General features: G+C 45.7%; 1 protein-coding gene across 1 annotated transcript in view; it reads right to left on the bottom strand.

Annotated features, from left to right (window-relative positions):
- Positions 1–230: 230 nt before the first annotated feature.
- BARX2 (BARX homeobox 2) overlaps positions 231–24,951 on the bottom strand; it is a 70,704-nt gene continuing 45,983 nt past the window's right edge. Inside the window, exons 2-4 of the mRNA XM_032426296.1 lie at positions 14,708–15,008; positions 9,847–9,931; positions 231–1,210 (exon numbers count right to left, since the gene is read on the bottom strand). Coding sequence (XP_032282187.1) covers positions 944–1,210; positions 9,847–9,931; positions 14,708–15,008 — 653 coding nt within the window. The 3' untranslated portion in view covers positions 231–943. The remainder of the gene's footprint in view (positions 1,211–9,846; positions 9,932–14,707; positions 15,009–24,951) is intronic.

Below are 24,951 nucleotides of genomic sequence, written 5' to 3'. Positions count from 1 at the left end.
TTAAAGCTGGAAGCCCACAATGGAAAGTGGCTGACGACAGAGCTGCTCTGGCAGAAGGTGGTGGGAGGGGTGGTGGGCAGAGACCAATCTCTTATTTTATAGTGGGGGAAATGAAAGCCCAGGGAGCCGGGCTATCTCTCTGGGTCTTTCCATAAGACGTATACAGACAAGGCTAAATATACTCCCCAGAAGACACAAAACACCCAATCCTTTTGAAAGATTTATCTTTAATTAAAAAATAAAAGTTATCTTAACATAATCTGCTTTGCAGCTTCTGGGATGGCAACTCAATAAAGCAAGAAAACCAAGGCTTCTCAGTTCTTGGGTCACCTGACCATCTTATAATGGGTACAAAGGCACACGGTCTTCAAACGAACTTTATTCAGAAACAATTCTAGTAACTCAGAACTCGCTTCCCCCAACTCTTCTCTGCCCACCCTCACCGGCCCCACCCTACGCCCCCCCCAAAAAAAACAACAACCAAAAACATTAAATTCTCTTTTAAAACTACAGAAATAAGTGCTGAGTCAGCAAGGAAGCCAGGCCTGCTGCCCAAGCTCCTCCATGATCTCTCTGCTTTGATGACTGGCTGCCCAGGGGCTGGAGGGAGAGAGCCCGGGGCAGTCCTTCACCGCCCAGCACCAGGGGGGTGCGGGCCCCACAGCCCTCACCCCAGCAGGGGCAGGCAGTTCCAAGGCACTGTCTCCCTTCATCAAGGGCATCCCGTGGCTAAAGCAGCCTTTCAGGAAGAGAAAGGCCTAAGGCAAGCAAGTCTTCGTCAAATGCTTGTGATGAAAACCACTGAGACCCGTGGGGGTTGGGAGACGTGGATCTCTTCTCCCCAAGTTTACCAGGCTTTGGGAAGCGGATCCCTCCCTATTCTCCCTGACTTCCCTCTTTCCATTCCTCCCCGTCTCCCCCTTCCCCCAAAAGAGTTTTTATTTTAGCTTGATGGTGGGGGTTCCGAAGAGGTTACTGGCAACTCCTGGGCCTGGCCGGGGGGCTCTGCCACCTCTAAGGGGACGTCGCATGCTTCTGGTTCCTGTGGGTCACAGAGCTCCTCCTGTCTCTGGGAGGGTGCAAGGCGCTCCTGGCTCTGGGCCTGGCTGTTCATCTTCTCTTCAGCTTCGATCTCTTCTGATGTGGGGATGGAGTTCTTCTTGGGACGACCTTTGGGTTTTGTGGGTGCTTCCTGTCCACCTTTAAGAACCTATGTGGGAGAAAAAAGTCATTAAGTCTTAATAAATAACTCCCTCCCTCCACTTTCCCACTCAACAGTGTCTATACCGTTCCTTCCCAGCAGTGATAGTCTGGCAAAAGGTATTTTCAACCCATCACCTCTAGAGTATAAAGACATCTTCATTCTTTATTATTATTATTATTATTTTAAGGTGACATTTAAAAAAAGTTTTTATTTACTTATTTGAAAGAGAGAGAGAGCACATGGGTGCGCGAGCACGAGTGGCAGAGGGCCAAAGGGAGAGGGAGAAGCAGACTCCCCGCTGAGCAGGGAGCCCGACGACTCGGGGCTCCATCCCAGGACCCCAAGATCATGACCTAAGCAAAAGTCGGACACTTAACTGACTGAGCCAACCAGGTACCCCAAGACATCTTCATTCTTTAAATGTTCAATGCACTTTCAGCAAATATCACATATTTTGGCTTTAAATAAAATGATCACAAACACATTAAAAAAAATCCAACTTCAACAGTAAGGAAAGAAATAAAAATTAAAATATTAATGCATTATCTATCAAGTTGACAAGTTAAAAAGACAATATTTGTAGCACGCAGGAAAATAAATCGTGTGGAAGGGTGATTGGTACAACCTTCTCAAAAGGCAGTCTGAGAATTCGAATCAGAAGTCTTAATATGTGCATACTCTGACACAGAAATATCCACTTCTAATAATTTAGCCTAAGTAAATCATCAAAGACTGAGATAAAGACTGATTTGCAAAAATGTACATCAAAAAATTGGTTATAATGGCAAAAACTGGGGGGAAATAAACTTTTGCTATATGATTGGGTAGATAATTACAGTATATCCCAAAGAGAGAATACTTGATAACCATTACAATCATTACATAGGAGAATGTTTAATGACATGGGAAATATCATTAATGTACTTTTGTGGAAAGCAGGTTACAAACCAGCATAACCCAATCTGGAGGACAGACAACCTGTTCGCAGTGTCAAGATCATGGAGAATTTTTAAAATTTTTCTTTTTTCTTTTTTGTATTCTCTAATTTTTTGGTACAATGATCATGTGTAAGTATTTCTGTAATCAGAAAAAATATTATAAGGAACATACAACTGAATGGTTCAAAGACGGAGTAGAGAATAGAAAGTTCTAGCTAGCTTTGAAAGTCCAATCACTAAGTTAAATTCTAACTCTGCTCCTTAGCAGCTGCGTCTTAGAGGGTGACCAACAGATATATGTATACAAGAGAGCAAGAACTCTTCCTGCCGTGCAGAACAGGCCTCCCACCTTCCTCACCTGGTGAACTCCGCTTAGAGAGTGCTCCTCCGGGGAGCTTCCCTGACCTCCCAGGTCCACGTCAGAGGCCCTCCACCGTGTGCACGATGAGCTCTTACATTTCCTCCATTAGAGCACTTGTCACAAACCACTGTCCCTGCATGTTTACTTGCCTGCCCCTCCCACTCAGCCCCTGCACGTAGCAGGCATTCACCAACTGGTGAATGGTATTGAACTGGTATTGAACAACGAGCCTTTCCCTGGAGGTGAAGAAAGGTACAAAGCAAGCAAAGTAACAGTGTCCCAAACAGCCTTTGCTGATTTCAAAGGACTTGCACATTTATTATCCCAACGTGTGATGTCCATGAGAATACTCTGACTTAACGAAGGGAGAACTTTAAAAATATGTATAGGTTACTTTAGAGAATCACAGACAGTCCCTTCTTCCACTGGCTCTGAACTCTGACTTGCTGCCCTTGTGGCTTTTCTGGGCAGCTGGTGAGAAGGGCTTCAGGAGGACCTGGATCAGCACAGATAATTAGGAGTGAAATGTGTTTTTGCTACTTACATAGCCCGCTTAATCTTATCTTCCGTAGTTGAACAGAGGTTCCTTGAAGGTGAATCTTGCAACTATCCCTTGCTTTATGCTCCAGACAAATAACTTACAACTGACTCTACTCAGTCACTAAATCCTTATCGATTACATCTCTTTCCTTCAAGAGGACAGGACCTCCGGGTGCTGAACTGTAGTAATGAAGGCAGTAACTCAATAAGCCAAAAGTTCCTTTTTTAAACAGCTTTATTGAGATATAATTCACATACCATACACTTCACCCATTCATAGTGACGATTTAGTGATTTTGAGTAGTCAGAATTGTACAACTATCACCAGAATCCAATTTTAGAACATTTTCATCACCCCCAAAAATGAACCCCACACCCATTAACAGCCACCCGTATTTTGCCCCAGGCCCTGCCCCCCAAGCCTAGGCAACCACACATCTGCCTCCTGTCTCTACAGATTTGCCTATTCTGGCCATTTAATATGAATCGAGTTATACAATATGTTATCCTTTGCGACTGGCTTCTTTCCACCAGCATGGTGCTTTCAAGGGTCATCCATGTTGTAGCCTATATCAATATTTCAATTCCTTTTTATGGCCAACTAATAGCCATTGCAGGAATATACCACATTCCATTTACCCAGTCATCATCTGAGAGACACTTGGATTGCCACTACCTTTTGGTTGTTGTGAATAGTGCTGCTATGAAGAGGAATATAGAAACATCTGTTCATTTCTTTTGGGTGTATCCCTACTACTGGAATTGCTGGGTCATATGGTAACTCTACCTTTTTTCGAGGACCTTCCAGACTGTTTGCCAAAGCGACAGCACCATGTTCCAATCAGCAGTTTATGAGGGTTCCAGTTCTCCATATCCTCACCAATACTTGATGGCACGTCTCTTTGATTACAGCCACACTAGTGGGTAGGAAGTGGTACCCCGTGTTTGTGAATTCCATTTCCCTGATGACTAAAGAAGATGAGCATCTTTTCCTGTGCTTATGGGCCAGCCATATGTCTTCTTTAGACAGATATCTATTCAAATCCTTTGCCCATTCGAAAATTCGGTTATCTTCTTATTGTTGAGTCATAAAGAGTTTTTTATACACATTCTGGATACAAGTCCATCACCAGATACAAGATTTGCAAAGGTGTTCTCCCATTCTGTGTGTTGTCTTTTCCCTTTCTTGGTGATGTCCTTCACAGCACAAATGTTTTTAGTTCTGATGAAGTCCAATTTATTTTCTCTTTCGTTGCTTGTGCTTTTGGTGTGCTCAGAGGATTTTGCCGAATCCAAGGCCATGAATATTTACTCAAATTTTCTTCTAAGAGTTTTACAGTTTTAGCTTTTACATGTAGGTCTATGGTTCACTTTGAGTTATTTTTTGTATAAGGTATGAGGAAACCCATAAGCTCTCAAAACCATCTCCTTTTAGCTGGGAATCTGCTCAGCCACTGCACTTTCCACGTGCACAGCTAACACGAAAATATGAAGGGGACCTCTAACAAGGTATAGATGCTGACAGAATCCACCTCTGGGGAGAAGGCGTCCCTGTATTCCTTTTCACATAAGTCAGCATCTGATTTTTATTTCAGTCTGAGTGCAGGCTGTTGAAAGTGCCCAGATGTGCCAAGATGGAATTTACATGTTGAAAGCAGCTCCACTTGGTATAAAAGAGGTTCTACAAAATTAAGTTGCCCCATATAGTAATCAAGTTATAATAGGGCAGGTCTAAGGAAGCCACCTAATTGGCAAAAGAAAGTCCAGCCCAGCAATTAGCGAACACCACCCACACAGCTTGGATAGACCCCACCTGGCTGTTTTCCTACTGCACAAAAAAAAAAAAAAAAAAAAAAAAATCAAAACAATCAGACCATTTTCTAAATGGAATAAAACATTCCAGCGCAAGCAATAATTAGGAGATAACTACCCTCTTGGCTGCTTCCCGCGCTCGACCTCTGGCCCCTTGCCTCCCAGCACACCTGAGACATGCAATTATCTCACAACCGCCCCATGCCAGGAGCTGCGCATTCTCATGCACCCCGTGGCCCTCCTCCCGGGATCCCTCCTGCCCAATTATTCCTAAAGCCAATTTAGTCCCCTTGGTCGGGGGAGTCCAGACAACCCACCTCAGCACCTGAGGTCACATGCCTCTCGAAAAAACAGCTAGACACCATCTACTTCTATTGGCTGTGCTTGCTGCCAGCCTCAGAGCACCCCCCCGCCCCCCAAATCCTTAAACTAGATATTCAAATGTTCTGTTGCTGAAGATGTCAGGACAGGCCTGTTTCCTTCCCAAGGTGCTCAGGTGGGAGACAGGCAGTCTGACAGCAGAGCATGGACTGTCAGTGCAGGGAGGAACCTTCTGCCTCCCCCATCACTCAGACAGGAAACCGAGCAGGCAGAGGTGGTTTGTCATGGTCCAAGAGCAAAGCCAAGGGCAGGGCTGGGATTTGAACACACAACCCTGCCCACTTGAATCTAACGCTCTTACCCGGATCTCATCGTGCATAACGAGCGAGGGATACGTCATATTTGCCACCGTGCTTTCTGATTCTAATACTGACCTGCAGTCCCCCGGTCTCCTGGCAGACCCTGGGTCACAGACTCCTTCACCAGGGGTGCTTTCTGCCCCTTTTTCTTGGTCTTCACCTGCAGCTCTCTGGAGCTGGGAGAGTCGGATCAACCGATGACTATCTCCATGAAGCTGAGAAGCAAGTTCGGATTCTCCGGCACAAATCTCTTCCCAGCACCCTGTTCGGCAGCCTTTCTCTGCCTGAAGATGCAATGCCATCTCAGACGGGGCCCCACATGCTAAGGCACTGAGTGGGAGTAGGCCCGGCAAGTGAGGAACGAGCAAGAACAAACAGCCAGGATTGTTCTCGCCCAGAAGAAAGGTTCAGGGCCCCAGAAACCTATAGAATTCATTTTCTGTCTGTATGTCTTCTGGCCTCCCAAATTGTGGATTCTCTGGAGACTTGAATTACATGGCCAGGTAAATAATAATAATAAAGAAGAAGGAGGAGGAGAGGAAGAGGAAGAGGAGGATGGCGGCTAACACTTCTCAGCTCGTACAGGGATGAGCTCAGTTAGTAGCTATAAGGTACATATGTATGAGGCATTTTACTAATGAGGAGAGAGGCCCACAGAGGTTAAGTAACCTGCTCAAGATCACATAGATAGTAACCATTAGCCAGTTCATGGAACTGGTGACCATCTGGAGATCTGCAGCGCCAAAGACGATGACGGCGCATGGTATGTGGCCCCCCACAATTCCGTGACCGGGGCAGGAGGGTGGTATCCATTTGGATCCTCTCATGGAACTAGGTTTTAGAGCTGAAAGAGATCCCTGAATGATGAGGCACTTTCAGCCTGTTGCAAAACTCTGGGTCCTCCCGGAACTCAAGCCAAACAGAAATGGAATAGAGGGTGAGCGTCCCACCTCGTGTAAATTTACCCAACCCGCTATAGGTTACAAATGCTGACCGGTAAAAACTAGTCCAAGATGCTATCTGGCCTCTGGCAGTGCTCTCCTTGGCCGCCGTGTGAGTAGCTCTTGAGAATCAAGTGCTAATCTTTTTCCAGTTCCAATTAGGTGACTAGCCTTGAGACATCTTTATTACCCAATTAGCTTTTTCTTTTCCTCCCAGTACTTGAAGAGATAGCCTTGAAAGAGTTCTACCAGGAAAACATATGAGGCAATCAGGATCCCAACAATGCCTCGCTGTTCTGGGGGAGTCAGAATTCAGACCTGCAATGGAACAACCACCCTCCCATTTTTAGCTCTGGCCATTCTGAAGTCGTTCAAAGTGCCCCAGGTGCTCCGGCTCCTTCCTTCTGCCCGTGACACCCTCCTCACCTTTGCTTGGCATACTTCTATTCATCCACCGAAACCAATTTAGACAGCATCTCTTCCATGAAGCCCTCCCTTTCTCTATCCTGATTCTGAACCCAGTAAATCCCACTGTGGCCCTGATCCCTCTGAATAATTACTAGTTTCATGGGGCGGCCTCCTCCCACCTGACGGAGTACTTTTTTCTTATTTTATTTTGTAATGGACAGTTTTGTGACTTATCTTGGCTTCTCCGTCGCCTGGTGCTCCATTCCAAGGCTCAACATTTAACTGCTAGAGTGGACAGAGAGCTTGGCACTCCCGCCTCCCCAAGGGACCTGAATTTGGTCGGCCCGTGGAATGCTGAGGTTAAATCTGCTGACTTCCATTTTGCTTTATGCGACATGGATGACCCTCAATAACCAGCTCCCACTTGTGCCGCCGGCCCAGTGGCTGGTGAACAACAGGTAACGTCAGAGGTGAAGGCACACGCTCGTCCCACGGGCATCGGGCGGCGCGGTGCTGACGGGGATGGCAGGCTGTCAATTCCTTAATCGTCTGATTCATGAAGAGATCGCTGATAACCGATTTCAACAATGCCTCTGCCACTCAGGAGACCTTGATTTCGATGATGATGACTGATGAGGAAGGAGGTGGGTGGTGGACTTGCCCAAGTCCAAAGTCAGCCAGGGAGGGACAGGCATGAGAACTCGGCCCAGAGTTTCTAACTCCCCGATCTGGTTCTTTCTGAGATCAGTTCCCCGGGAGGTTTCTGCCATCATTTTCTTCTTTTCTTTTCTTTCTCTCTTTTTGTTTATTAATAAAGATTTTATTTATTTGTTTGTCAGAGACAAGAGTGAGCGTGGGCGCGCGGACAAGCAGGGGGAGCGGGCGGCAGAGGGAGAAGCAGGCTCCCCACTGAGCAGGGAGCCCGATGCAGGGCTTGATCCCAGGACCCTGGGACCATGACCTGAGCTGAAGGCAGGTGCTTAACCAACTGAGCCACCCAGGTGTCCCTTCACCAACATTTTCATGTGTCTATAGCATTCTGGAGGTTTTGGACCGACTACATATTTAATCGAATCCCATTTATCCTTCAATATCTCCCTACACCTTTCTCAAATACCCATCCCCTGAACATTTCCGGGCTTATACACCTACAATAATTACAATTCAAAGCAGCCCTGGCTGCTTTCTGGACCTTGATTCTCCAACGAGATCACAAATGCCATGAAGGCAGGTTTCTATCTCATTTCATTACTTCCTACAGTGCCCAGGATAAGGCACCATTCACAAGAGATGCTAATACACATTTGTGGATTCATCCGGTATACGTGTGTTTGTACTGACGTCTCGGCCTCACTTTGTAAGCACTCCGTGAGCCACGGCCTCCACCTGAACATCCTTCCCTCGCAGGCTCGGGTGCCCCCAGAGGAAATTATGAGATTTGCCCAGGAATTCCCTTTTGGGAATATAATACACATTGCCTCGCTGGCTTTTAAAAAAAATGTTGCCATCAATATTAATTTACAACGTATTTATTTTTCTCATTGTTAATAGGCAACAGCAAGAACTAATGTTTTCAGAAAAAAATTATTGGACAAAAGCACAAAATTGAGAAAAATGTCTCCGTATCTATTAGCTATTTTTTTAAAGACTTTATTTATTTGAGAATGAGTAAGAGAGAGAAGGAACAGGAGAGGGACAGAGGGAGAAGCAGACTCCCTGCTGAGCAAGGAGCCCAGTGCAGGCAGGACTCGATCCCAGGACCTTGGGATCATGACCCGAGCCGAAGGCAGACGCTTAACTGAGCCACCCAGGTACCCATAGCTATTAACTTACCTGTTTTCCTGAAAACTAGGGGTGGAAGAAGGACCTCAGTTTTAGTAATTGTAAAAAAAAAAATCATATTCCAGCCCTTGAACACCAGGAAAGATGGCTTGTGGCCAGATAGGTTAGCAAATTAGAGTGTCATCCAAGCAGGTCTGGACCGCCTGGCCCGCACAAGAGGAGAAAGGACCAGTAAGGTTCGGTGAGGGTGTAAGGAAGTCTCAGGGCACAGGCCATCGCTTACCTGGTCTCTCAAGGAAACAGGCTGCTTCCCACCCTTTTTTCCCAGCTCACCTCTTTTCTCTGGGCTTTGACCTTTTCCCTTGTGGTTTACAAAACTGGCAATGAAACACGCCAACCAATTTGGAAAATACAGATTTAACAGATTATTCAAATTTGCTCTTTTTTAAGAAAGAGTGAACTATGATGAAGCAGAGTCCCTCAAAATATGGAGATGTCTATTTTTTTTTTTTTTTTTTTAGAGAGAGAGTTGTTTATGCTAATAGGTCCATTTAGAAACCAAAGATGGAATGATTCATTAGCTAGGTCGTAAAGCAGTATTAGGGAAAGCTTAGTCCCTGATACCATGTGCATCAGAGGAACCTGGGAGCTTGTGAACACCACATTCCCAGCCCTGTCGCGGACCTCTGCACTCAGGATCCTGGGAGGGCCTAGACTTCTGCATTTTTACCTGCAATCCAGGTTCCTCTGACACCCACCGAAGCTTGACAATCCCTGCATTACAGCACACGGAGCCCAGGAACAGATGCACCCTATATGTCATTATAAACAAACAGTCCTGACTTCTATTCTTGGCGACTGGTGGGAGGGGGAAGGAAGTTCTTTGAAAAGGCTAGCAGGTGGGGTTAAAACTAGCAACGGAGAAGCTTGTGGGCTTTCTTTTATTTCTAAGGAAACCGTGAAAAAGAATATCCTGCTGGTCAGGAAATCCAGGTCAGGAGGAATGGCTTATCTGACTGTCCCAACTACCTCCCTCCCAGCCAGCCAGCATCATAAAAGGCCTTCCACTCTCTGGAACCCCAAACCACCAATGGTCCTTCCTGCCTTCTTCCCAGCCCTGGAGTAAGAATTTTCCCTATCATGATGGGGACACGGTGAGACTCACTCTCTTCTTTCTTACCATTTTCTTCCACTTCATCCTGCGGTTCTGATACCAAGTCTTCACCTGCAGTTGAGTGAGTCCCAGAGACTGGGCCAAGTCCAGCCTAGAAGGCGTGAGATACAAAGGAAGGATGAGGAAGGAGGGAAGGGGCAGTAGGGATGGGGTCCTGTGGACTAGCTCCAGGCACTGCTATCAGAGCATGGACTTCCCCCATTAAACCAGTTCTTCCCCCAAGAATCTCATGGATGGAACTCTGAGAACCTAAGAAACAGATGCCTATAACCCAAGGACACCTGGGGCCATCATCCTGGAAACACTGTCTGCACGGGACCTGAAAAGGATTTCTCAGCCTTGATCGCGAAGTCCTCCTTCTGACCTGACAGAGTCTTTACTGGGATCCCATACAAAATGAGGACTCTGCCCCCAAATCCAAACTGGAAAGGAAAAGCAAAGACCTGCCATCCTTGTCAAAATCCTGCTTATCACCCCAGATGCAGCGCAAGGCCCCTCCTACAGGGGAGCCTCCCCACCCCCATGACACCTCCCACAGGTTCTGCCCTCTGGACCTTCCCACTGGTCAGCCATCACCCGGGTGGCTCCACGTTCTCAAGGGTTCTTCTCTGTTTCCCACGAGTACTTTCTGCCTTCCTGACTCAACCTCAAGGGCTTCCTTTCTGTCCACAAAAGTGCCTATCAGGTTCTCAATCCAGACCAAGGGCTCAAAAATACTTTCCAAAGGATGGATTCATTCTGTAGCTGCCCTAAACTGTTATAACGTGGGGTTCCCAAAGAAACATTCCATCTGTAGCCCTCCGGCTTCCCATTCTATTGCTAGCCATGGTTCTGCATTTCTCTGTAGCCTTCTGGAAAGTCCTGAATGTCAAAGCCATTCCTGGCAAGTGTGAGGTTGGAGCTACTTCCAACAACACAGCAACCATTTCTGGAGAACCGCGGCATCCCAGGCCCCAGGCTCAGCCCCCAACCTAAGCTCTTATTTATTCCTTTCATGACGCTGGGAAGTAGGTATTCCCATTTTATGGATGAGAGATCTGAAGCTTGGAGAGATTAGAATCTCTTGGTAACCATGGCCAAATCCTGTCTGCTGCCTGTTTTTCTTTTTTTTTTTTTTATTTTATATTTTATTTATTTATTTGACAGAGAGAGACACAGAGAGAGAGGGAACACAAGCAGGGGGAGTAGGAGAGGGAGAAGCAGGTCTCCCGCTGAGCAGGGAGCCCGATGCGGGGCTCGATCCCAGGACCCTGAGATCATGACCTGAGCCGAAGGCAGACGCTTAACGACTGAGCCACCCAGGCGCCCCTGCTGCCTGTTTTTCTAAATAAAGTTTTTATTGGAACACAGACACCCATTTGTCTGGTACTGTCCACGGCCGCTTTCCTGCTGCAGCCTCGGAGGTGAGTAGTTGTGACAGAGACTGAAATTATTTTCTCTCTGGCCCCGTACAAGAAAAACTTTGCTGACCCCCAGTAGATGATCCTAGAGCGAGAGGTGGAGCCGGGAGGTAAACCTACTTACGTCTGGCTTGTATACTCTGCCTGTATGGGGGCTCCCCTCCACCCACCATATTTTTGCACAAGTTCAATCTGTCAAAGGAAAGCTCTTGCTCTGGTTTTTGAGGAGAAAAGGCGAACAACCCAACTGGAGCATATTAAATGAGAAAGAGAACGAGGCTTCCAAACTCAGTCCTCAATACTACAACTATGGACCTCTACTGAGAAGAACCCCAAGTCTACTACCCGAGCGCCAACTGGAAGGACCACTTCCCTGTGGCTCCAACCCTGGTCACTGCAGCATGGGTTTCTAGAGCAGCAACCTGGGATGGGCACCCTTGCCACAGGGAGCAGGGGTCACCACTTTCGAAGTCCTAGATGTCTGAACATTACAATTTGTGGCTCTGAGGTCCCTTAGGTCCCACAAACCTTCACAGCCACAAGCCTGAGCCATGGGGACTCCCGGGTGTGCGTTCTCGGCCTCAGCTTTCTCTCCCCAAGGAGTGCTGAGCAGCATCTCACGTGAGCAAGGCCAGTGGGTATCGGCAGCGAAGGTTCCAGATACTGACCGCTGGCACTGCGGCTGCTCAGCCCCCTGCTCCGGCCAGAGGGCACGATTTAAATCTCCAACAATAAAAACAGTCTTCCTTCCAAAAAAACCCTCAGAACCTGTTACATCTGCATTCACATATATCTGGCTGTCCCAGGAAAAGGGCTACTGGAAGCTAACAGTTTTACTCAAAGTGATTAACAGACTGAAGCTAATAAATTCCCAGCGCCAACAGCACTTAGCTCTCCCCACTAATGAAGCGCTGCTTCCCAAGCAGCCATTCATTAAGAACCAAAAACCCAGGGGGCTGTCCCACAGGCTTCTGGTCTCCCAGGCTCCCACTGCGCCTTCCAGGCCGGTTCACCTGAGGCCATCAGGTGCATTAGTCAATGGCAGGCTCAGTTCACAGCTCGGCCACTGCATTAGCAAATGGTGTTAGCTCACTTGGGAAAAATGCACCCCTGACTCACTCTGGCTACAGAAACGCGCTTCACTGTCATCGGCTTTCTCTCATTACCTGCCACCATTACAAATTCTCACTTCCCTGCATATTCGCTTAAATGGGGTCACCTAGGAAACTGGAGAAACAAACAAAGGGGAAGACGCAGAAAGCTGTGGGAGGAGGGAGTGCTCATGGCGCTGGTCACGTAGAGAGGTGAGGAACATGGGAGAGGGCGGGTTAAGGCAGCAGCTTCCATGCCAGCCAGATGGTGTCCTTCTCCCCAGGCAAGTGAATCAGTCCTGCGTAGGTCACCTGAGAGGTGCCTGGGCAGGTATCAGGAAGTCCCAGGAGCTTGATTAGGAACGAACATTTCTGTTAAAACATTCTCTGACTTCTAGAAAATAAGCCTAAAATTCTACCCACGCCTGCTGAAGCCCTTTCAGTGTACTACCATGCAAGTCATAAATAATGGCGCCCACCTCCACTGGCTGCGCAACTCCCCGAGGCTCTCCATTACCTGCTGGGGGCACCAAAATAGCTCCTGATAACTGGGGATCCCTTCTGTCAATCCCCAATTCACAGCCACATCTCCACTGTCTGGCCAAAGGCTCTCCAGATGCTCACATCCAAACAGAACTCACTCTTTCCCCCACCAAACCCACTCTGCCCTCTACCTTGCAACTTCGGTCCTGGTATCCCTGTCTACACCGTGGCCCAATCCAGGAGGAGCAGACTTCCCAGCTCTCTTCTCTCTTTCTCACACCAATGTCAAGTCTGTCCATTCCACCTTCTAAACTCTTCTCCAATCAATTCCCTTTTCTCTGTGCCCACTGTCACCACCTTAGTTCTAGTCTTCAGTGACGATCCCTGGGCTCCCTCCCACCCCCCTGCTCCATTGCTTCCCTCTCAAATCAACCGTTTAGGGTGCCACCAAAGCAAGGAGTCTAAAATGTAAATCTGGCCACGTCCCTTCCCGCTCTTAGTGGCTGTCAATGAGGACAAAGTCGGCATTCTTTGGCCAGGCATGTGAGCCTTCCCACCTCCAGCCTCATCTCCTGCCAGGCTCCCATCTGCCCCTTAGCCTGGAGACATCCTGACCGCCTGCAGTTCCCTCGATGTGCCCAGTGAGACGTGCTTCTGTGCCTGTATGGGCCATTCCGTCTGGACTCAAAGCTCTTCTGAAGTGTTGCCTCCTCTGAGATGCCTTCCTGAGCCCCATCTGACACACTGAGCAACGTCTCTGGGCTCCTCCAGCCCTTGGAAACACATTGGCACCAGGACCCGTGCCCTGTGTTGTGGGTACTTGTTGTCCTGTCCTTCCCTAGGATCTCCTCCAGAGCAGGACTCTTGTCTCCTACTTTCTGGACTCACAGCCCCTGCCGCAGTGTCTGGCCCCCAGCAAACCCCCAACACACAGCTGATGGGGGGCTCGATTAAGTGAGTCAGTAAACAGATGCCCTTTGATCAGTGATTTGTATACTCCTCTCTCTCTTAAATTTGGGTCAAACAGCTACTAACTAGCTTAAGAGATGCATGTGAGTTTCCTTCCCTTTCTCTTTAATAGGACTAGAGACAAACCTAATACAGACAAGGAAGTGAGCAAAAGAACAGAAAAAGGACCTGGAAAATCCTCCCAATAAATAAGATCACGTATTAGCTCAGCCATCTCTAGCCAGATCTCCAGAATGAGTTTGAAGGAGTAAGATAAGATACACATTCTTGCATATTTTGTAGTTAAGATACTAAATTAAAGAAATAAGGTGAGATATTAAGGCCTCTGAGTAAGTCAGGGGTCACAGTCCCCTCACCTGGCTCTCAAAGGCGTTTAAAGAAGGGACTCACATCCGGGTCTTGCTCGTCTCTCAGCCAAGTGGTTCTGACTTGATATCCACCAAATTTACCAGGATATCTAACAGCTCCTCAACCGAATCAATCCAGGCCTTCCCAGTCAAGAGCCAGGCCCGCAGCCTGAGCCAGCTGGGAGTCGGAGGGTGGGGAGAAGCCTGAGAAGGTCACAGGTCCCAAACGCCCAGTGAACCCCACTGCGTCTGATCCTACTGTAAGTGGCTTTAAACCCCAAACCTGTTTTCCAGCTCAGAGCCTGGGCAACCATTCACTAAACTTGACTTGGTTTCTTACGGTGAAGTAGTTAAGTTAAATATGGGGATACAGCCGGGGCTTAAGTGTGATGAGGGCAGGTGGGCTGGGCTCTGTCGAACAGGCTGAGATTACACGAGCCAAGGACGAGACTCCTGCCATCATGAGGAACCTCTCTCTAACACAGTCCTTGTGGCTCTCCGTCCCACCCCGAGAGCAAAAGGCATCTCCCCTTCCCAAGGGCCTTCCCTGCGGACAGTCGTCTCCCCGGGTTCTCACCTGTCCGGGGTGGACAAGTACTTCTGCTTCTGGAACTTCTTCTCCAGGCCCATGAGCTGCAGCTCAGTGAAGATGGTACGACTCCGGCGGGGCTTCTTCTGCCGCGGCGTGGGCTGCTCCGGCTCCGACTCGCTGCTGCCGAGAGCCTCGCCCCCTGGGGCCTCGGCAGAGGTGGCCTCGGAGGCCGGGCGGCAGGACAAGGCCTGGGCAGCTCCCGGGGGGGCGGAGACCAGGTGGGAGATGACCGCGGGCTGTCGGGTGATCACTGAGAGGAGAGGGTAAGCCCGAAGGGAAGCGGGGCCTAGAAGACAAACACGGCTGCAGGTCATGAGACGAGCCAGGGTGGGAGCCAGAGGCGCTCAGAGGACCACTCACCCACACCCATCGGACGGGTGGGGCCTCCTGATCATAAGGAGGTAGAACGGAAGAAGGGGAAGAGGACCTAGAACTGCTCGGTGGGCAGGTGAGCTGTGCTCAGCCTGATGTGTGCGAACATTCGAGCTCCCCGCCGCCAAGAAGAGGTTCCTGAAATTCGTCTGGTTTTAAGTGGGCATGTCCCCACCCCCTCTCTTTTAAACCCCAAAATTCTGGCTTCAGAGATACGGGTCAATAGTCTGAGCAGATGAAAACAAGTAGTTAGAAAAAGCTAGAAACCCACACTGAAAAATAGAGAATAGATTTGTAATATACAAATTGCCTGAGAACCCTCTCTGGTCTTTATAAAAACACATAGTTGCAACTATGAATTCCTCCTGAGAGGTCTCCAGACCTTGAATCGTGACATTTTTCAGAGCTGGAAGGAAGCTTAAAGATGATTTAATTCAACTTCTTCATTTCGGACACAAGACTGAGTGAAAGGCTCAGTGACTTGCCTAAGATCACAGAGCTAGGAGTAAGAAGATCCAGGAGTCAAACCAAGTTCTTCTGGCTTAAAGTCTAGAGCTCTTATCACATCATGAATCACATGGATACATCAATGGGGGGGTGCAAACAGAAATTGATTTTAATTCACATGAAAACTCAGATCCATTACGACCTGCTGCGTACAGCACTGTGTGAAGGAGGCCGGTCAGGCTGGGTCAGAGCGTGGCTGAGGAAAGAGAGCGGAGTTTGACTGCTGATGTCTGCCGTGGGCATTTGCAGGGGTGTATGGTGGCACGTAAGCTAGTTATGTGCCACTTCTGCCTTAGGAATTTCCAGGCAGTAGTACTTTTCTGTCCAAGACTCTGTTACGTCTTTAAAGTTCAAGAGCTCTTGCTTTTCATTACTCAATAGAATCGTGTTTAAAATGTCATGATCCTTACCTACGTAAGTCATTTTATCTCTCTGGGCCTCAGTCTTGCCATCCATATAGCGAGTAAAAAAAGCAGGTAATTTCAAGGACTTCTTCAAACTCTAATATACTGATGCCATAAAAGTACCTCTCATCCCAAGCCCATCTTGATACCTGATGAAAATAGGGAAGACTCAGGGGTCGCCCTTCGGGACTCGGCCCAGCCCTGACAGCTCACTACAAGGGCAAAGGCAAGCCTGTGAGCAACCAATGCTCACACTACCTCTGGGTTAAAACCAACCCATGTCACAGAAACACCCGGGTGCTACTTGTATATTGTATTTCCCTCCTCTGGGTTGGCATTTCTCTTCTTATTCATTCCCGTGCTTCTGTTTTGGGCCCCAGTCATTGTTATTAAAACAGATAACTTCTCTTGTTCTTTGACTCCTTCTCATAAAGCCCAGTAGAAACCACAAAGTTGTTAAATAATAAATCACCAATGGCTATGTCTTCCATTAACTCTCCAGCCAATGCTAACACTTGAGGTTTTGTGTGGTGGATTCTTCTTGAGGGAAAAAAAAAAAAATCATCTGGGAATGAATTATAGCAAGAAAATGAGGATACCTGGGCCTGTGGTTTGGGATCTCCCAGGATACATTATGAAATGTCACTTCTTAAAAACACTATCTGAAAGCTTCTTCACAGGTACAACGTAGTTCTCATCTCAAATCACTTTATTCCTTTAATTCTGACATTTCCTTTTAAAAGGAACTATCTTTATGAAACAGGCTAATTTAACATCTAGAAGCTTAGGAGCTTACCAGTATAGGAAGTGGCTAGTTATCTACCTGTCCGTAAGGTTTTTAATCACCAGAGTTTTGGCTTTCTCTTTTGTAAGAGAGTTAAACTTTTTTCCCCCTAACATTAAAAAATATTTGGGATGTGTGGTAATATCTAGTATTGGCCAGGATATGGGGAAATGGGTACTCATATATTGTTGGTAAGAGTGTAAATCAGTATAGTCTTTTAGAAAGACAAACTAAGCAATACCTCTCAAAGTACTGACCAAGCAATTCTATAATTTGAGACCAATCTTCCCACATGCACAAAGATTTATGTACAAGCATATTCACTGCAGCTTTGATTATAATAGTGAAAGAGGGAAAACAGCCCACATATCTACAGCAAAATGATTAAATAAATTGTGGTACATCTATAGTATGAACTACAATGTAAGCACTAAAAAGACCTATGTAAAAAGATAGCTGGATTACATGGAAAAATAAACTAAAATGGAAAAAAATTCTAAAGTAAATTATTGAGAGAAAATAAAGGTATGGAACAATTTGCATTCTATAAAAAAAAAATCTGGATGTGTGCCTGCATTTATAAATGCATTGTTTTTAAGCCCAGGAAGTTAGTCACCAAACTATTAACAGTGATTACCTCTAGAGAAGGCATGGGAGTGAAGTAGGGTGAAAAGTAGTCTACACGTATGACTCTAATCCTGTATTCAATCCTGCCATACATGTTTATTGAGCATCTACTATGGGCTGTGTTCTGTTCTAGAAGTTGGCGATAGAGCAGTGAATAACATGAAGTCCCCACCTTCAGGAAGCTTACATTTCAGTTGGGAAGGTAGACAGCAAACAAACAGATATATATATAAGGCCAGGTCGTGATAAATTCTATGAAGAAAAACACAGCAGATTGTGAAGATGGGGGAGGTAAGGAGGAGGCAGGCATTTCCGAGAGGGGAGGCAAGGAAGAGGTAACAGTTCTCGCAGATAGGTGACTCAGTGGAGAGGAGAACATTGGGAAGGGCACCCGGGGGGAAGAGAACCAGCTCAAGCAAAGCCCTAAAGTGGGAATGGTCTTGTGTTCAAAGAGTAGCAAAAAGGCAGAGTGAGCAGGGCGGGGGGAATGTCACAGGAAAATAAAATGTGGAGAAATCTGCTGTAGTCGGATCATGTAGGGTCTTGAAGGCCAGCACAAAGAGTTTGGATTTTCTTCAGAATGTGATAGAAGCATTGGCGAGATCTTAGCTGGAGGAGGACATGATGGGCTTTGCATCCTGAAGATTCCCGTGGCTGCCGTGCGGGGGACTGAGTGCAGGGGTGAGTGTGGAAGCTGGGACGCAAGCTGGGAGGCAAGGCACTCTTCTAGACCAGGCACCACTGTGGCCTGAGCCAGAACGGGAGCAGCTGCATAGTGAGAGGTGGTCCATTCAGGGCGTGTGCTTTCCAGTGAGGGGTGGAAGAGCCTGCGGAAGCGCTGAAGGTCACGTCTGAGCTACAGAGAGCGCCACGTCAGGTCTGGGGTTTTGGCTTTAGCACACAGAGGAATGACGGTGCCATTGGCTAAGAAGGGAAAGATGGGACAAAGAGCAGACCAAGATCTCTGTTTTATTTATTTATTTTTTAAAGATTTTATTTATTTATTTTGAGAGAGAATGAGAGAGAGAAAGCACAAGCAGGGGGAGGGGCAGAGGCAGAGGGAGAAGCAGACTCCCTGCCGAGCAGGGAGCCCGATACAGGACTAGATCCCAGGACCCTGAGATCATGACCTGAGCCGAAGGCAGATGCTTAACCGACTGAGCCACCCAGGCGCCCCCAAGATTTCTGTTCTAGAGAAGCTGCTGTTACACACGGCAGATGTGCTGAGGAGGCAGCTACACGTACCAGTCTGGAGTTCAGAGAAGAGCTTAGGCTGGAGACACAACCTGGACTCCTGGGAGTACATGTGGCTCACAGAACCAGAGGATTAAATGACACCACCTACAGAGCAAGTGAAATAAAGAAATAAAGAGATCCAAGGATGGAGCCCTGGGGTACACCAACATCTGAGGTCATAAAAAGGAAGAGAAGCCCATCAAAGGGACCAATGAAAGGAAGCAGGGAAGTAGTAGGAAACCACTCCCTAGATGATACTTGTGTAGTACACCTGACCTTTAAACAATGTGGGGGCTGGGGGACTGACCCCACAGTTGAAAATCCTTGTATAAATTCTGACTCCCCAAAAACGTAACTGCTAATAATAGCCTACCAGTGACCAGAAGCCTTACTGATAAGCAGTTAACACATATTTTGTATGTTACATATATTATATACTGTATTATTACAGTGAAGTAAGCTAGAGAAAGGTTATTAAGAAAATTGCAAGAAAAAGAAAATGCATTTGCAGTACTGTACTGTATTTATTGAAAAAAATCTGCAGCTAAGTGGACCCATGCAGTTCAAGCTCGTATTATTCAAGGGTCACCCGTATTTAGATTTTACTACAAGCACGTATTATTTTTGTAATTTAAAAAAGGAAGAGTTAGACTAAATGAACTTCAGTTTTGTTCTCATTGTAAAGTTTTAGTATATGTCCAATTTGTCAAAAAAGAATTTTCATGCCCATAGTTAAAACTTCTTCTAAAAAGCTGAGCAAAACAAACAAACAAACAAAAGCCCAAAAAATCCCACAACCAACCAAACAAAAAACCTCAACAACCTAGAAATCCCAGCAATATATAAAATATGTTTGGTTTTAGGACACTGCTAGTAAAACAAATATTGTGGTGTTCCGAACAAAGGGGACTCTCTCTTTCAGCCACTCCTGAGCCAATGGGTCTAAGGAATTTTCTTCTTTCATGATAGAAGATGTTTGAGTTCTCATGCTAGGTAGAATCATATTCTTTCTTTTAAAATAAAAACTGTATAATGTGGAGAAGTGATAGTCTTTAACAAGTGGTCCTGGGATGACTGGATATCCATATGCAAACAAAAAAACTGTAACCCAGAACTCATAACTTATTTTAAAAATCAACTGAAAATGGATCATAGATCCAAAAGTGAACATAAACTTATAAAACTTTTAGAAGAAAACATAGGAGAAAAATCTTCATGACTCTGGGTTAGACAGGGAATTCTTAGCTTTGACTCCCAAAGAATGTCACATTAAGGAAAAAGGTGAAAAGCTGGTCTCCATCAAAAGTAACAACTTTTACTTGGCAAAAGATACTGTTAAGAAAATGGAACTACAAGCTACTGACTGGGAGAAAATATTTGCAAATCACACACCTGACAAATGATTTGTATCCAGAATATACAAAAAACTTCTCAAAGTTCAGCAATTTAAAAAATCACTCAATAAGAAAATGAACAAAAGTTCTGAGCAGACACTTCACCGAAGTGGATACATAGACAGTATATAAGTACATGGAAAGATGCTTAGCATGATTAGCCATTAAGGAAATGCATATTAAAACTATAACAAGGGGTGCCTGGGTGGCTCAGTCAGTTAAGCAGTGGGCTCCTGATTTCAGCTCAGGTCATGATCTCAGGGTCCTGGGATCAAGCCTCACGTCAGGATCCACACTTAGTGTGGCGTCTACTCCAGATTCTCTCTCTCTCCCTCTGCCCCTCCCCTCGCTTGAGCACATGTGTTCTCGCTCTCTCAAGTAAATAAATAAAATCTTTAAAAAAAATAAAACTACAACAAGATACCACTACACATCTGTTAGAATGGTCTAAAAATTTTTATAAACTGACAATATCAAGTGCTGACAAGCATATGGAGCAACTCAAACTCTCTCTCATATGCTGCTAATGGGAATGCAGGCAAACAGTATAGCATCTTTGAAAAGGAGTTTGGCATTTTCTTATGAAGTTAAACTTACAGTTACCATATAACCCAGTAATCCCCCCTCCTAGTATTAATTCAAGTGAAAAGAAAACATAAAAACCTATATGCAGATGTTTATAGTGGCATTATTAGTCATTATCAAAAACTGGAAATGATCCAAACATCCCTCAACTGGGATGGAGAAACAAACTGTGGTACATACATACATACAATAGAATCATGGAACACTATTCAAGAATAATAAGGGAATATGTAGCATCATGGATGAATTTCAAATGCATTACGCTAAGTGAACAAAGCCAGACTCAAAAGCTGCAGAATTCCATTTACAAGACATTCTGGAGAAGGCAAAACCAAAGATGGAGAAGACATCTAGAAATCAGTGGTTTCCAGAGATTAAGGGTGGAGGAAGAATTTGACTATAAAGAGGCAACACAAGATAACTGGGGGTGACAAGGCTGGGTTTTTATTATTATTATCAAAGTGCAGTTGACATACAATGTGACATTTGTTTCAGGTGTACAACATGGTGATCGGGCTACTCTCTACCTTACACTATGCTCACCCCAAGTGTAGCTACCACCGGGTAACAGGACTGGTTCGTATCTAGACTGTGGTTCTGGGTTATACAATTGGATGCATTTGTCAGAGCTCACAACCATACACTAAAATAGTGAAATTTTACTGAATATAAGTTAAAAATAAAATTTAAAAGGAGGAACACTCATACACTGTTGATGGGAATGTAAATTGGTACAGCCATTATAGAAAATAGTATGGAGGTTCTTCAAAAAATTAAAAATAGAGCTACCATATGATCTAGTAATTCCCCTACTGGGTATAAGACATCAATTCAAAAAGATACACGCACCCTTATATTTACTGTAGCATTATTTAAAACAGCCAAGATATAGAAGCAACCTAAGTGTCCATCAATAAATGAATGGATAAGGAAGATGTGGGCTATATAAATACATATATATAATATATACATAATGGAATATTATGCAGCCATAAAAAGGATGAGCTCATGCTCTTGGAGACAACACAGATGAGCTAGAGGGGATTATGCTATGTGAAATAAATCAGACTGAGAAAAACAAATACCACATGACTTCACTCATGAGTGAAATCTAAAAACAATTTAATAAACAAAAAGCAGAACCAGACCTATAAATACAGACAACAAACCGATGGTGGCCAGAAGGGTGAGGGCTTGGGGGATGGACAAAATGGGTGAAGGAGAATGGGAGGTATAGGCTTCTAGTTATGGAATGAGTAAGTCATGGGAATAAAAGGCACAGTGTAGGGAAGATAGTCAATAATATTGTAATAGCATTGTATGGGGACAGATGGTAGTTATCCTTGTGGTAAACAAAGTATAATGTGCAAACTTATTGAATCACAATGTTGTACACCTGAAACTAACATAACATTGTGCATTAACTCTACTCAAACAACAGATAAATGGCTTTTGGAGATTTATGCGATTTGGTTCTATAACACTTAAAACCAACCAAAAAACCTTCATCAAAAACAAACAGGGGCACCTGGCAGGCTCAGTCAGTAGAGCACACGACTCTTGATCTCAGGGTCATGGGTTCAAGCCCCATATTGGGCATAGAGCTTACTTAAAAAAGAAAAACACAAAGTTCTAACGAATGACACAAGGCCACTGGGATGAGCATATATGTTTGGGGGTTTCAGGAGGACCGCCCTTGTAAATAATACGACTGCAGTGGGGTAATGTGTTGAGTTGTCGGTCCTTGGAAAGAAGGAGCTCAGCCGCACCAGAAGTCAGGGTGGGTCACGTGCGTGCTACGCACTGAGTCTCCCAAAAGGCAAACCAACCAGGGAGCAGAAAAGTGAGACAAAATACACTTGAGCCAGATGTTTGCTGTCTTCTCTTGTTTTACTATATGACCCGATTCCCAACGAAACCACACTGGCCCTGAGCTTTAATTTCACAAAGCTCTGGCAACTCCCATTTCATATTCCCACAAAAGTACTGTGAGATCATCCAGCCACATTTTTATATTTTGGCTGAAAATCAAATGTAGGTTTTAAAAATAGTAGGGAGAAAATAGTAGGGAAAAATTTACAATTAACACATACGTTAGGGGGCACTGCGGTCCCTGGGAAGGCGGATGATGTATAATGCTATGTATTAAGTACGTCTTTCTCTTTCCCTGAGAATTATCACTATGTGAAAATGTTGACTGAAGACAGCTGCCCTGCTCTGCCAGATCATTCACATACACTTGTGAAATTCAAGCACATTATCTGCTACCGAGTAATGACTATAAACCAAGGACATTGTTTAAACAAACACATTTTTAGTTGACAAACGGAGTGTAAACATGACCACAATGAACGGGCATTTTCTAATCATTGTTTTCCCTCAACCAGTCCCCCTAGCCAATGTTTTGCTGCAGGACGGATATCACGTAACTGTCTGTATTGTATGCCTAGAAGTCATTCCCTGCCAAACGCCTGGCTGTTTTGAGAATCTGGTTTTGGATTAGAAAATCTGAGTGCATCAGTGGTCGGTATGCCCTGGGACATCCCAGGGTGTTTGGGATGATACAGAACATTCAGCAGGCTAAAGAGAACATTTGCCGGTTGTGCTGATTCTGGAAACTGTAAGCTCGTGCACATGAATGTGTTTGGGCCAGGGAGAGGCACGGTCCTGGCACATCTCCTCAATATGGCAGAAGTCTGTCCCCTCCAACTACAGCCGTACTTGAACTTCAGAGCAGAATCCCCAAAGAACAGTTTCTGTTCCTACGCATCTCCCGTGGGCTTCTCTTCCATTCTTCCAACATAGCAGTCCCCAAATCGACTCTCCACACCCACATTTCCGGTTGACACAGGCCAGGGCCAAAGGTCTGAGTGGATAAGAATCTCTAAGCTGCTTGCTTGACTGATTTATGTTCCAGGAATGTGTGACCTATATATCTGCTGAAAGCTTCAGAGGGTCGAAAGCAACACACACAAAGACATGGTGCCGAAATACTCAGATAACCTGACAGACTCAATGGGACAACTGGGTGGCTCTTAGCTGAGCTTCCTGGGAAAAATCATAAAATCATCCATGCCAAATGATTCCCAGAGGCTCACATTCCTACCAATTGGCTGGTAATCTGGGGCCGGGGAAAGAAGAGGATCTCTACCATTGACTTGTGGAGTGATCTTGAACAGGTTACCAAGACTTTCTTCGTTTCAATTTCCTCTTCCATGAAGCAGGGCTAATCATAGTTCACCCCTGAAGATTTCTGTGAGGATGAAATGCGTTACCCTTTGTGAAGTACCCAGTGGGCATTTCATTGCTGTGCCCTCCCTTTCCTTTCCTGCCTTCACTGGAGTTGCCTGATGCTCTGTGAGGAAGCCAAAGGAAAGCAGATACATTTTCTTTTCTTTTCTTTTTTTATTAAAGATTTTTATTTATTTGAGAGAGAGACAGAGATAGTGTGAGAGAGCACATGAGCTAGGAGGTGAGGGAGAAGCAGGCTCCGCAGTGAGCAGGGAGCCTGACATGGGGCTCAATCCCAGGACCCTGGGATCATGACCTGAGCCAAAGGCAGCCACTTAACCAACTGAGCCACCCAGGGTGCCCCGCAGATATGTTTTCTTACCGAGAAAGCAGAACATACTCGTGAACTGCGCACTTGGGTCTCCTCCTCCTCTGTGCATTCATATGCAAAGCAAGACCTCCACACCATAATCTGCCAGTTTCTCTTTGCCACGTGGACATCCTCAAATGCCCTTACAACTATGTAGAGAGACTGACAGCAGCAAGGGATCTAAAGGAAACTGGTAGAAGGGCTGACCTAGCTGGACATCCCCTAAAACTATCAAGATTCCAGAAATCATTTGCAGGTTTTGCAGACCTATAAAAAAAAAAACCCATAGAACACTTAAGAGGCCCAAAGCATAGCCCTTCCCAAGGTTAAGAAGGATGGAGGCAAAGAAGGATGGAGCTGGGGAGACGCTAGAAGGACCAAAGTCAATTTTTGACAACAGCAGGGAAAGGAGATGCGGGGATTAAAATTCATTTGCCCTGTCTTATGCTGAAAGAGGGTGAAGGAAAGGCTGAGTGGAGGGTAAGTGGGAACCAGACATGAAAATTCCGTCACTGCGTGTCTAGATGGAGAATCTATAAGCATGAGAAAGAAGGGGAAGAGGGATGAAAGCAAATATAAAGACGCTCCGAGGGGCCTTTTAACTTTGGCACGCACCAAGTTTCTAGGATGGTTCTGTACGACTAAAGAGAAGAGGAAATGTTTGAAGAGGCCAACTCAAAGGCTGACAAAAATGCCTTAGCCATTAACTACTTCATTAA

This window comes from Phoca vitulina, unplaced genomic scaffold (assembly GCF_004348235.1).
Source record: "Phoca vitulina isolate PV1807 unplaced genomic scaffold, GSC_HSeal_1.0 scaffold34, whole genome shotgun sequence".
Classification (NCBI taxonomy): domain Eukaryota; kingdom Metazoa; phylum Chordata; class Mammalia; order Carnivora; family Phocidae; genus Phoca; species Phoca vitulina.
Note: the sequence above shows the minus strand (reverse complement) of the source record. Positions and strands in the feature narration are given on the sequence as shown.